The sequence below is a fragment of the Trachurus japonicus genome, chromosome 10 (genome assembly GCF_045865225.1).
Source record: "Trachurus japonicus isolate A0001 chromosome 10, Traja_1.0".
NCBI classification, from domain to species: domain Eukaryota; kingdom Metazoa; phylum Chordata; class Actinopteri; order Carangiformes; family Carangidae; genus Trachurus; species Trachurus japonicus.
The window spans coordinates 6,128,905-6,143,236 of NC_140916.1; the positions used below are offsets into that span (position 1 = coordinate 6,128,905).

General features: G+C 40.5%; 2 protein-coding genes across 14 annotated transcripts in view; both read right to left on the bottom strand.

The window, feature by feature from the left end:
• The window catches only part of ctbp1 (C-terminal binding protein 1), a 207,229-nt gene that overhangs the window by 150,296 nt on the left and 42,601 nt on the right, over nucleotides 1–14,332 (bottom strand). The gene's annotated exons all lie outside the window — the stretch shown is intronic.
• The window catches only part of fam13b (family with sequence similarity 13 member B), a 76,518-nt gene that overhangs the window by 40,113 nt on the left and 22,073 nt on the right, over nucleotides 1–14,332 (bottom strand). For all 13 annotated transcript variants that reach the window (XM_085789039.1, XM_085789033.1, XM_085789035.1 and 10 more), the window contains exons 3-6: nucleotides 13,850–14,062; nucleotides 9,737–9,949; nucleotides 8,400–8,577; nucleotides 7,720–7,864 (exon numbers count right to left, since the gene is read on the bottom strand). In XM_085789039.1, coding sequence (XP_085645165.1) covers nucleotides 7,720–7,864; nucleotides 8,400–8,577; nucleotides 9,737–9,949; nucleotides 13,850–14,015 — 702 coding nt within the window. In that variant the 5' untranslated portion in view covers nucleotides 14,016–14,062. The remainder of the gene's footprint in view (nucleotides 1–7,719; nucleotides 7,865–8,399; nucleotides 8,578–9,736; nucleotides 9,950–13,849; nucleotides 14,063–14,332) is intronic.

A 14,332-nucleotide genomic window follows, 5' to 3' on the forward strand; every position in this document is an offset into this window, starting at 1 on the left:
ACGAACCAGATTCATCATCGTGACACCTTCTTTTCCCTCCACGTCTCTCTTGTTTGTCGTCTCCCGCCTGCCCGCCCGCCCGCTCTCCCCCTTTTTTTCTCTTCGCCTCTCCAACTCTTCTCAACAGCAACCCCATCTGCTGCTGTCACTGTATCGTCGCTATGGAAACATCTCTTCTCCAAGAGCTACGATTGGCTGTCGGGGAATTCTTGCATCGTCACATGTGCAGATCAGGGAGGATGACTCACACAGGACTCCACTGTGTGTGTGTGTGTGTGTGTGTGTGTGTGTGTGTGTGTGTGTGTGTGTGTGTGTGTGTGTGCGTGTGTGTGTGAGAGAGAGAGAGGGAAAGAGATTAGGTAAATAAATCCTACTTCCAGACGGCTTCAGTAATATTTCACAGCTCTTCCTTATTAACCAGAACATTAAAAGCTTCTTGTGGTTCGACGTAGCAGTGAAAATGTTATTTGTGTCGCTGTGCAGTCGAGCAAAACTCATCAGGGGTGTCTATCTCTATGTGTGGGTGTGGAAAAAAAATGTACAGTTAGTGAATATGGCTTTAAAAACAAGTGCTCTCTCATTACACTCCTACACACGCCCCAGTGTGTTGTGCCAGTTGTTTCAGTTATATTTTAATACAGTAGCTCCCCCTATATTTAGTATATGGGCATTTAATGATGGTTTATAACCCACTTACTGTTTAATGTGCTTTAAGGACATTTTTACATGACACAAATTGCAACATCCCCTCGTTTCCAGCAGTGTGTCACTACATTTCCATATTATTATGCTGTGGGTCACATCAATAGCCCTTAAATCACTACGCAGTGTCCTCCTGTTTTTTTTAAACTGTGTAAAACCAAATTAACCCCAGCAGTTTCAAATCTTTAAAGAAGAAAAATAAAAAAGGAAAACATCAATTTGCATTTACAGTTTAAAACTATAATCCAGATGAGATTGTGATAGAAGCAGCTGGGGATATAACCTTTCCATTCAATCCTACCGACCGAGCACTGAAACAACCTCATCATTATCTAAAACAGTCATTAAACAAACAGCTTCGCACCATCATCATCACCTAAATCAGTGTTCTTTGTGTGTGAAATTGTTCCAGGTTCAAATGGTCAGAATAAAAAATCTGCAGGATTTGAGAACATACCAGCACAGACTGAAAGCCTGATCTACATTATCATCACATCCCCGTGTGTGCAGAGCCATTAAAATGCAAAGGGTCGGGTGACATAATGAACAATAGACTACAGGTATTTATTCAAACTGCACAGACAGAGCAGTGAATATGCTGAAAGCTCTGCTGAGTGAGTTATCACAGAGCCTCGGAGGTGATGTAACAATATTAGGGGATAAGGGTTGTTAAATCCCGCATCAGGATGACCTGGCATGGTCATTCATAGCCCTGGAAATATTATCCCCTTATTCAAGACTGTGGAAAATGTTAATCACATTAAGTCACAAACCAGTGAATTTAAAAAAAAAAAAAAAGGTTGCAGTGGCTCAGCGTGACGATGTCAGGGAGCACATATACACAAGTACATTTCTGTATGGATGGAGTGTGTGTATGTGAGAACCAGGGTGGGTGAAAAAAAGACCCGGGAACAAAGGGTCGCGACCTTGGCCCTGGTTTAGGGGTCCGGTCCAGAGTCTCGGGAACGGATAGCGCCGGAACATTTCAGTGGCGTCGTTTGTTCGGCCGCTGAACTGTTTGTGCGCCAAGAACATAGAACAATCACAACTGATATTAGTCAGTCAAGTCTCAACCAGGTTTTCAAGGCTCCTTTGTGCATCACCTTCATTCTGCCACCAGTTCAGGCAACAACAACAACATTCAACACAACAATGGGAGTTGCTGCTTTCTCACAGGTTTGACCATGAATGAACATGAGACCAAGATCGCAAAGATAAAACAGTTCTCAGATCTCATTTGAAAACCTTTTCATCTTGAGTCGATTTCTCTATTTATGGAGCACAAGCAGAAATTGATTGAAGGCTTGAGTCACAATCTGATAATTCAATTCAACTCTCTGCTTCCATCTTTTTAAAAGAAATGAATGGATCTGAGTGCGACTGAATTATCCAGTGTCCTTGAATGTGTAAAGTGCTGGATTTTGCAGTTTTTGCATTACAAATCCATGTCAATATTATATTCAATCTGCATCTCTTTCATTGTAAAATTATTTGTCAGATATTCAGTCCATCTCCAGATGGACCTACAACATTAGACACGCTGTGTTTGGTTGATGGAGGAATGTCACTGAAGATGCCCGACAACAAATACAGAAAGAGGCTTGAGATTTATCATATAAACACTGCATAACAGCTGGAGGAGAGATCATGTTTTAAACTAAAAGGGGTACATGCAAAACAACAAGGCGTCCAATTGACTGAATATTCGTATATAAAAAAAACATGTTAGTTACTGCAGTTGTCAAGTTGCAGCATTGAAACACTAAAAAATAAAAAAAATAAAAAGTGTGAAGCTTCAAACTGTTTTTTTTCCCTTTTTCTCGTCTCAGTGTTTTCTTGACTGTACTGTTTATTTGCACAAGTACCAGTGGAGAAAAGTCCTCTGGCCTAACGTTCCTGCAGTGAGTGGGCCGGGCCGTCTGATGCAGCTTCCACCTTAACCTCCAAATGTACTGGCAACCGATGTACAGACGCTCAGATTCTCTCCAACTACTCATAACATGAAGTCAAAGTAAATACATCAACAGTCTGGGTTTGTGTTTGATGGAAAAAAAGAAAAGAAAAAAAAAAAGATGTGTGGGAGTGTGTGTTCATGTTATTATTATGTCCCCTTAGAGAGACATTATACATCTCCTCTGCGGTCCAACTAGGCCATCACCTCCTCCTTAAATAACTCCATGTTCCAACTTAAATGGGTTATTGCTCAACAGCTTCTCGCTTTGACACCGGATCATGTAGGTTTCTATACACTTCAGCCTATACGAGATGTTCTCTGCTGCTGAGCATTGTGAAATCTGGTACAGTATCTGTAACGTTAGTGCATTCACCCACTTCTAATTATGTCAACAGTCCAGGGTACAGTGGTACATTCGCTGTGACATCTGTAACATGGCTCATGTCCAGAAGCACTTGACTAAGTTGGCACTGGCGCAGTTTATAGGGCACATCCTGATTCATTTATCCGCTAAGGTTAAACTAACAGACCTGGAAAATAAGGCTTTCATTAAGAGACTAATTCATTAAGCAGGCAGACCACAGACAGTCGTGTGTAAACAGGACAATGAAGCTGCGACTGAAGCCCTTTCCAGACATGACATACATAACACTGCAGGCTTCATCTAGCTGTTAGAGCTTTTCATCCAGGTAAAGGTGGCTTTTCATGTTTGACAGGACATTTACTGAACAAGTTGTGTGATGTTTGGTGCCTGTTGTGTGAGTACGTGCAACATCACTGCTTGAGAACAGTAATAAAACTAAGAAAACAATCCTTTTTCTCACAGGCTGCATCACTGATGTATTTTAAAACTCGTTGTGCACTTGGATTGAATTAATTACTGTATGCACAAGGGACACAATCCCTATTTCCACAAAAACCTAATACATTTCCAGTTAAATGTTGTCATCAGTTTTATAATTTATTTACAGAATTTGAGAACGTGTGCCTGTTTTTTATTATACAATGAGAACAAAATAACACGAGGTCAGGGCTGTTTTCATTACTAATTATTACTCACATGTTGCACGTCAACTGTTGGATATTCAGTTTCTGGTTAATGTTCATTTGGCTGTATGTTATACAGAATATTTCTGGGTCTGAGCTGTTCAGATCACCACTATTACTCTCTCTCTTAGTCAGATGTGACTGACATGTAAAACTGTCATCAAAGTTATGTAAAAAGGCAGAGGGTCATTCAGCGGCCAAATCAAACCTCCAAGTCAAGCTTTGTTATAACACAAGGATACAACCTTGTTAAGAAAGGTCAGTCTGCTCACTTTTCATGTTCACTACACACTGGTTCTGTTCTGTGGATGGAGGTGGAGTTGTCTGTCAGGGTGGGGACATTGTGGAAAGTAAAAAAAAAAACCTACTTAATAAGTGTACAACATGAACTGACTGCGTGCCAGGTTGCAGGCAGACAATCATGAGAGGACTTGATGAACATAAGTGCAAAGCATTCCCTGTGGTAAACCTAAAAACAGAAGGGGCAGGTCACACAAAGACACAAAGAAGGAGTTCTGCAGCAAAGACCTCTGGACTGCCAACATGAAAATAGCCCTGATGATGATGATGATGATGATTTCACCGCTGAGGGACGCAGCAGAATAAAAGCAGACTTTGAAAGATGCTTTCTGACCTCTGATTCACCCAAAAGGCATCAAACCCCAATCAGCTGCCTTCCATCACATAACAGGGCAACGATCCTAAACAAACAGCTGAAGAGCTTTTGTGGAGAGGTGTGATATCTTCAACCTGCTGAAACCCAGATTAAAGACAAAAGAGACTCCACAGCAACAAAGAACTGAAGGTGGCTGCACTCAGCATCCATATTCAAGCAGAGCCTGAAGGGGAACAATATCGAACTGTCCAGATACTTACAGTCTGGACTGTATAATGAATGAGAACATAATCGCATGAACATAATGTTACAAGTCCAAATGTGGCTGATTACAACAACTACACTGTGTTTTCTGCCTGGAAAAATGTGTGCCGAGGAATCAGAACTGACTCTCTTGACACTTCAGTCCTTGTTCAGAGCTTTAGCCAAAAACATCCCAGCCGGTCTCATCGCTGAGCGCACAGAGACGGTGAAAGTTTATACTCTTATCTAAAACAAACAACAAACACAAATTTTCAATTTTAATTTTTTCTTTTTCTCCCCTTCAGCAGTGAAAAGACTTTTCAGGCACAGAATCAAAACAAACACACTCACTGGGTCATGATAGCAGCAGCAGCAACAAGCTTCAGCTAAGTTTCACTCTCTCACCTAAACAATAATCCCACTGACTTTCATTTTGGCAACAAACAAGCCAAATTCCAGGTTGGCGCTTCACACCGTTCACTGCTCCATGCCAGCTTTATTGAGTTTCAATGTTTTGCCCAGACACGCCACAAAACGATGCCTGTCCTTAATTTTCACACTCCCTCCATTTTCACACCATTCTGTGTTAAGAAAACCTTCCCCCCTTCACAGAGTCTCTCCATCTCTTAAAATGTGAATTGTCCATTTCCTGATGTAGTTTATATGAATTCTTCTGACCTCTGCGAGGCGTTTTTTTTAACTCTTCACTCTGATTCAAGGCTTAACTCGAAGCATGGAGCATGTGTGTGTGTGTGTGTGTGTATGTGGGAGATAATCCCCATCATGAGCGTTTGTTCGCACACAGAGAGCCATTCCCAGTGTAGTCCAGGGGCTGTAGGTGTGAGTTGCATGGTTACATCATCATCGCCGGCTTCTTTTCTTATCCCTTCCCTCCCTCGCCATCTCTCCCTTTTCACTTCTTTCTTCCTCTTCTCCCTCTGCTCTCTCGCCATTTCTCCTCCATCTTCCTGTCTGCTTTTTTCTGCTCTCCCTCTACCTCTCTAAAAGAACCACCTACTTTTTTTGCCCTCTCCCTTACATAAGACGGCAGAGATCTTGCTGCACAGATGATTCGTCTTCACAGATTTTTCCCTCTCTCTCCTCATTCTGTCTCTGGGTAATGTTATACTCTCGTTCGTTTGACAGGCCAGACGCTGAAATTTACGACGGGGGGGAGACAACCAAGAGAGATAAGGAAATTAAATTTGGAAAATAAGAATGAAATTCAATGAGTTGCATGGAAGAAATTTCTACTTTGGCTTATTGTTGTACTGAACTCTGTTTCAATCAATCAATATTAGCAAACCAGAGCTTTTATAAGAGCTTAGATTTTTTTAAAGGAGGAAAGAGGACTGACTGAAGTTTATTGCAGTGCTGCAGTACTGAAAAAAACTGAATAAAAAGGGATGAAATCAACAAAGCAGGCAGTCGGACGTTAATGAATAGCTGACCTACTGTAGATACTTCCTCTTTCTGACCAGACTTTCACAATGACTGCAGCCTTTCAGTACAAGTCTCCCGCTGTGTTGGACAATGCAACCTCAAATGTGACAGGAATTCAAGTGGAAAGGCGACATGTGATACCGATCAAGAATTGTCATGTAATGATTGTGTTTGTGTATATTTTCTGATACAACAATACAATGTAATCAGGCCGCTGTAAAGTTAAATGTTACCCATGCCACTCTTTGTGCGGTGGGCCCGATGGTGAGGTTGTGTTGCTGGGTAACAGGGGAAATGCCTTTTGAGTTTGTTTAGACTGCCAGTCACGGTCAGTGTGTTCAGTGTTGCTCTAAAGCAACGACTGGAATGTATAATAGGACAAAGCTAAGTAGTTTATTCAGTGTGTACAGTCGGTGTGTGTGTGTGTGGGCAGTGTGTTTGGGTGTGGTTCTCCTGGATTTGTGTTTAAAAATATTTTGTTGACAGAGGAACTGTGCACAGTACAGCAATAGCTATCGGGAGGCGAGTACAAATGAATATGAACACAAGCTCCTATTATTCAGCCTAGATGAAGTCATTCTGCTTCAGCATTTGTCATTATGTCTGCTAATGTAGCCTGATCCTTTTAATACATAAAAACTACTATAAGCAGTAGCAATTACTAGTAGTTGTTTATTTATTTTTAGAGAAGTTAAATTTAACAAATTCCTAGACCAAAGGATGCATCTTATATATCACTGTTGGTTCTTGAATGGACCCAAAGATATCTTAAAGTTACGCCACATTACTCAGCTTCATCAGCCGACTCTCTCTGGTGCATCTGTTATTACAGGTCCGTCTTTTTTTACCACGAATCACAGTTTGCTGTGTGTTGTTGACAGTCTAATGTCACACCAAAAATGTAATATTTCCCTTTTTTTTTATAGAAGGATTTGTCCATTTTCTCTCTGCGTTAACCCAGAAGGAATTTCACCCTCGGCCCTGGCAGAGTTAAATGCCACATTCTCCCAGAGAGAAAAAAAAGGACGAAGAGGAGAAAACAAAGAGGATTTTGACGAGTATTGTAATTTCGACTTGTTCACTGTTATGCCAGGAATGTTGACAGTGAATTCATGTATTCATAGTGCTGTGGTTTTTGTAAACACTATAAAAACAGCCTTCCAACATTATTACATTTTGATCGCTACTGTACTGTTTTATTGTGCATTTTAGCACATTTTTATTTTATGTGTCAGTTGCTATACCAATGGTTCAAAGACATTTATGGTACAAACTGTAGATAAATAGACTGGGGGAGAAAAGAATAACTACAAAGAAGCGTTTGAGGGGGTTTGAGGGGTCAACAAAAATAGATAAAACACACATCATTGATCCCTAGGGAGAAATTGAACCTTTGCAGCAGGAGGGAGGTGGATATGTAGGGAGAGAGAGCAAAAACTAAAAGTTAAGCTGTAAAAGGGTTCACTCTCTGGGATAAAATGTGTTTTGCCATGACAGCTTAAACAAATTTCCACCTTCAACAGATTTAGAAATTACATAATAATAATAATAATAATAATAATAATAATGGCAGGTTGATTGGCCTCTCCAATCACCACCATGATCATTCGTACGCATTCACACGAGGCAAGGTGGGTGCCGTCCCCAATCAGATGATACGTCATACGATACCATGACTGACAGAAAGGAAAGAGACTAAGGAGAGTGGCCGTACCTGTTCATTAATGGAGCTGTAGTCGTTGGTAGTGGAGACGTCATCGTCCTCTGAGTCGAACAGGCCCTCCTGGTTGTCTAACAGCTCTGCCAAGACTCGGCTGACAGACTCCTGGTCCCGGAGGTCCTCTCCTTCTGATGATAGACTGCAGAAGGAGGACGAGAGAGGGGTTGTATTGGCTGTGCAATGCCACCCAAGGGGATGTTGAATAAACCCGGTGGCTGAATAAACTTATGCTAAAGTCCCTGTGTGTGTGTGTTTATGTGTTCACAGATCCACAGAAGTCTGGATCTGGTTAAAACTGTGTTGAATTACAGATTTCACGCACTTGGGTTCTTCCTTGATCGCAATAAAATGAGGGGAGTTTGGCAATACAGCCGTCCAATCAGTGGCTGCATCATCTGTGGTGTGACATGTAAGGCTGCAGTAAAATCAGTTTTTTACAGAACAGCAATGTTGTTCCCCCCATTGCTGATGATGTGATGATATGGGTCAATTTGCACTGGATGATTTAATCTCTAATGCTCACCCATAAATTGTTATTTTAGGTGCAAGAAATATGGATGCAAATGGTACAAAAAGGACACCTGTCTGGATCTTAGTACAAATAGGTATAACTTTATTTTAAGGTTTAAGGTTGCAGTCACAGTGTTGATCACAGCCCTAAAGAGGGATCTTACTGGAAGATGTCTGGTCCGAAGACGGCGGCCAGCGCCCCAACGTTCCAGCTCTCCTGCTGAAGCGACGCCACACTGGCCAGGAAGCGACACAGGAAACGTAGCAGGCCGTAGTTGAGCTGAGGAAGCTGCTGCAGCAGGTACTTCAGGTTTCTACACAGCTCCTCTTCATTGCTGTAATCTGGGGATGTTTAAAAAAAAAAGAGACTTATGATTAAATGTGTCAGTTAACTTTTTCATAACCACTGTTATTACTATAATCATACAAATATTAGTGGGAGCAGGATGTAGGTTTATAATTATATATATATATAGCATTAGCACAAGTACCGGTACACTTTAGCCATACTGCACATACTGTAGCCCTGCTCCATTACATACTGTGGAGTGAATTATGGGTTATTAAGTCCATCGTGTTCCTTCATAGTTGCCCTTAGAAATTCTTGTTCAGTGAGTTAGTGCAGCAACTGAGAGGTGAAATGGAGTGAAACAGTATAATCCTTTATGTGACAATCAAATGCCACAATAGAACGAGAAATTAACAACATGAAGCGAGAGAAAGGCTGGAAACCCCCCCTCTGCTGTAATCTACGGGACAGCAACAGGAACAACCATCAACCATCATCATCATCATCATCATCGTGATCATCCCGACAAAGGGATTAGAGCAGATTATCTTTGATAGACACAGATGCAAAATAGGACAGGGCAAAGAGCAGAGACAGAAAAGGAAACTGAGCAAATGTGAAAGTGGAGGTTTATGAAACTGATTAGACGTCCTCCATTAAAACTTATGTAACTCCTCCTCTTTACTTTTTGACAGATTTATCTGATTTTCGTCAGGGAGATTAATGATATTTTCCAAAATACCAGCAAAGAACAGAGAAGGATCATCTTCCCAATCTTTACCAGAAATTGCAAAAACATCTGCAACAAAAGAATAAATAACATTTAGAAGCTCTGAGCAACAGGCAAAGACAGACAGTGTAAAGAAAACGGTTCAAATTAATTGAACCTCAAACACGCTGTTCAAATACTTGTTAAGAGAGAGTTTATTTTAGCCCGTTTCTGCTTCATTTAGTGATCTCAGCTCTGTACTGTCTATTCACAGCTTTGATAACCAACATCTGCCTCCATGGTCACAGTCATAACAGGTTAACAAAATGTAAACTCAGCTTGGAGGAAATCCAGAACTGGAGGACAATAGTGGGTGTTTTGTAATGAGGGTTGCCTCTCTGTTTGTGCCTTGACGTTGTCTGTCTCAGGCTGGATGAAAAGAGGAAGAGCAGAGAAATATACAGTACAGAACAGCATTATTAGTTTATGTTTATGCCACACACCTTGGTGTAGCTGGAGTATGTGTCCTTGTATCGCTGTTGGTATGACGGGCTCAGGAAGCTCCTGCAGGAAGAGTCGGAGCAAACTGACCGCTGATGCCAGGTCCGCCTCCTTCTCTAGCTCCACCTCCTCACCGCTGTCGTAGCGCTGACGCAGCCAATCCACACGCTCTGCGTTGCCATTAACCAGGAAGAGCCCCTCCAAGTCCAGATGACCTGACGACACAAACGGAAACGATTACATCTAGTCATTTATAAACTTACTTAATTGCCTTAAAGATGTAACGTATGTATATTATTCAGGGTCTCTGCAGCTGAAATTAAGAAGTGACTTTTGAAAGAACTCTAAAAATGTTTATGCATCTTAAAATATTAGTTTTTATTTAAAAGACCCAGAGTGTGCACTTGCACAACACTTTCATACGGTCAAGATAAGAACAGAAGTACAAGAAGCTGTGTGTCCGTCATGTGGACTCCTCCCTTATCTGTATCAGAAAATAGAAGCATGACCACACAGACTTTTATCAACCCTCCGTGTGACAACATCACAGAGTGTTTCTGATTAAAAGGATAAACTGAGAGCATCTCAGAGTTTTGTCAGAGCTTGAACCAGTTTTATAACATTTTAAAACTAATTATGTTTTATCTCCTTTGAAGAACAAAATATCTTAATAATGTCCTGTTTTTAAAATGCAGAGTATTGCCATATTAATGTCTTAGGAAATATACCACAGTATGGAGTACATGTACAGTAATGTAATTTGACTATCCTTACTGTGTTTGTTATTATTAACATGTAAACCCTATTCCATTATTGTTTCTTTCTAGACATTGTATCATTTGTAGAGAGTTTCCAGTCGAAGTTTTGTGGTACTTGTACAACGCCAATAAAGTCTATTCTGATTCTGATTAACCTGTAGCTAATCTCGGCTTTACTCGTGCAAACATTTCATGTAACAAGAAGAAATGTGTTATGGTTTAGCTGAATTGTTGGTTTTAGAGGAGGACAGGTGAGGAGAGCAGCCTATAAGGTTCAGTATGAGATGTTCCAACTATTACACCAGGCCACATTCATGGGCTGGGCAGAAAACCTCCAGTGATACACAGTGTGAGATGCAGACTCATTCATAGTTCACAGAAAAAGGTAAGGGAAGCAGTTGTGTAAAGAAAGAGAAGTGAAAACAGGGGTTATTAGTTGACGTGCTTAACAAATTGTGGGGTTAAGAAAGTTACAATAATTGTCAGAAATTTAGTTTTTGCTTCGATGACAAACTCTTTGACAGATGCTGACACCTTAAGCACGATGAAGTGGACTGTCGTTTTTCTTACCCAGTGCTGTGACATAATATGACATGTCCTACGTGCAGAGAAGCAATTACAAGTGATTACACTTGTGTGAGTATAACGACATTACTGCCACAATGTCATGCAGCACTGATGGTCAATTATGTCCAACATTAAAACAAGACTCGGCCCAAAATATCTGCCAAAGGACTCAGGTCTCTGCTCAAACAGTGTGAGGAGTTTAATCTGTCACAGATGCCACAGCTTTGGTCCGACACACCTTTAGGTGTTTTCAAATTTTCCATCTCTGCCTTACATCAAATTGCCTTTTTACCTTATATTTTCAACACCCTGCTTGGACTAAAATCTCAAGCATTGCACACAAATTAAATAAGAGAGATTAGGGCCTTTTCACTGGCTGAATAACTTCTGGACTGGCAGCACCGCTCTAATTAATGTGCCAGCAGAGCCCAGGAGGATTAAAGACTTATTACATAACCTCATATGGCAACCAACCCTCAGGTCAAACAAACCACCAGCTTTGCTTCACTGCTCACTCGAGGGGACATGAGGTGAAGCTTCCATCCGATAGTAAAAAAAAAAAAGACAAAAAAAGTGACTTGACAGGTTTTACCAGAAAACGCCTTTTGTGACTGACCGGCACTCACGACACAAAAAATTACAAAAGAGGAAGCTTTTACTAGTGTTTAACCTGTCACTGGAAATATGTGCTCAGGTTCCTCCTTGATGTAATGCTTTGTTTTCACAACCTTGGGGGGAAATAAAAATGTCACTATAACACACTTGGAGTATTTTCTATAATATGCAGATATAACCACTAAATCCAGGAACCTGCTGATCTGCCTTGTAAGCTTTAAATCTGAACATTAATTAGATATGCACTTTATGGGAGGTATTTTATAGCTGTGAAGCAGAAAGTAAATCAGTTCTACAAATGGATATGAATGCATTTTTTCCTGATATTGAGCTGTATGGTTATTTAGAAGAGTCTATTAAGAGGGGGACTTAATGAAACAAGCTCAGATGAGTCTAAATGTCTCTATTTATCAGGTTCCTCAGGTTCACACCAACCATCAATGTCCTGAGGGTTGTCTGGTTAGGCGTCTGGCTATGGCTACATGAGCTGTAATACACTACAAAACTGGAATTGACGTCAGTACCTAAACTGGTACCGACGTCAGTACCATTACCGGCCAAATGCAGATAAATTCTGGCTGTGGTTTGTTAGGTTCTGAAAATCTATTTTGGCTGGTGACAGAGGCAAAAATCACCATTTTTATCCCCCTCATCCTTTAGAATAACACGTCTGAAACTGCTGACCTGCACTTAAAAAGAAAATGACATAAGACAGAGGTTCCTGCTCCACGAGGCTTGAAGAGAAATGTTCCGGGGGGGATATGGGAAAAGCCTGGGGCCAACACTTTGGTAGCTTCCTCTCTCCACAGCTAAGCTCTTCTGTTTTCACAAGTGGATCTGCAGTTGACAGAATGGTTATGTAATGGAGGAGGAAGCGGACCGTGGAGCTGTCTGCCAATGCATTCAGAGTTCATCTTATCACATACACTGGTTCTCCACTAACAACATATTTTGATTTATCGTGATGCAAGGGCAGTCACGGAAAGTCAACAGCAGCAGGGTGTGTGTATGGGAGACTGAAACAACACAGAGGGCAATCAGATCTAACTGATTATGCACTTGGAAGTGTTGAGTGAGCCACAAGCAGCAGAATTTAAAATATGAACACAAAGGCGCAGCGGCAGTTGGCAGCAGACATTAAATATTATTACTTAATCGTTGTATCCAGTTATGTAAGGCTAGGCTACAGGGGGAAAGTGTTTGAAAACGCCTACACACTACTGAGGTTGTAATATTTGTATTTTCATTTTATTGCCTAAATATTCAACTGTTTGTTTGGGTGAAAAAGTGAAAAACTTTGTTTTACTGCAAAGTTACATGCACTTGAACAGAATCAACAAATAAAACTGAATGATCCGTACATAGAAAAACATCAATGACGCATAATCTTAATAAATGTCTGTTTCTAATCTAAGAGTCAACACAGGACACTGTAAAAAAAAAGAAAAAAAAAAAAAAAAACACTCCTCAGTGAAAGTTGCCTCCCAACCCAACAATCAAATGAGTCATGTTTGATTCAACATGAAACAGTGAATATTCTCTCCTACTGTACATTTAGCAATTCAGTTCATTCATCAGTCACCAGTTCTATTTAAAACACAGCAAAGATGACAGAGATAGGTTTAACACTAAATTTAGTCAAATGGATTCAGCTGAATTTTTGCAAAGAATTGCATCACCATAAACAGATGTATGATAATACATAATACTGAATATGTTGTAAGTTGCATTAGTTTAAGAGACAGTGGTGCAATATTTATGTTTCATTCTTATTTAAACTGCATATATTATGTCCATAGTCTGTGTTTTTTCCTTTTTTTTCCCTCTTCTTTAGTTTTTACTGTAGTTTAATACTTTTATTTTTGTACTTCTATTGACGACTATTTATTCCAGTCTGTTTTTCTTCTACTTTGTATGAATGAGCTGCTGTAACTTGTAATAACAGAATATCTGAAGTTTTATCTTAAATTTACTGACATTGTTGCAATGGCCTCATCATTACCGACCGGTATCCGAATATTTTAGATGGTGAATTCTAATTTTGTGTTGTTGACATAATGGATGTTAAACAATTTGAAGCAAAGATCTTTTCACACTTTGGACAAACTACATTTTAATGAACATTTGAATATATTTTAAATTGTGTGTATGTATGTGTGTGTGTCCATCACTCACCATGCTCCTCGATGTATTCGACAATGTGTTTCACCAGTGCAGGAACCTCGTGGCCATTGATTGTGTGCGTGCGTGACACCTCCTCCAATGGAACGCCAAAAACCCGTGTGGTGCTGGCTGAGCTCCCGCCCTCATTGCCTGGCAACAGAGACACGCTCTTCCTCATGGCCTCCTCCTCCTCCCCCTCACCACAAACCCGCCAAGACCTCACGTCTTCAAAAAGAAAAAGAAAAGGAAAAAATTAGGGTTAAAAAAAAAGAAAAAGAGAGCAGGATGGATGGATTTACAAAACAAGACTTTTCATCTTCTCTCATACTCACGCTGTGATCCAAAGGGTGAAAAAAACACAATCATGAGGACAGATATAGATCCATGGACATAACTAAAAGAAAGATTAAAGGACTGGAGCCAACTCTCTACCTCTGCTGTTCACAAACAAATAAAATGACCACACCAGCCTCAAACTAAAGGAGTGGTTGGTTT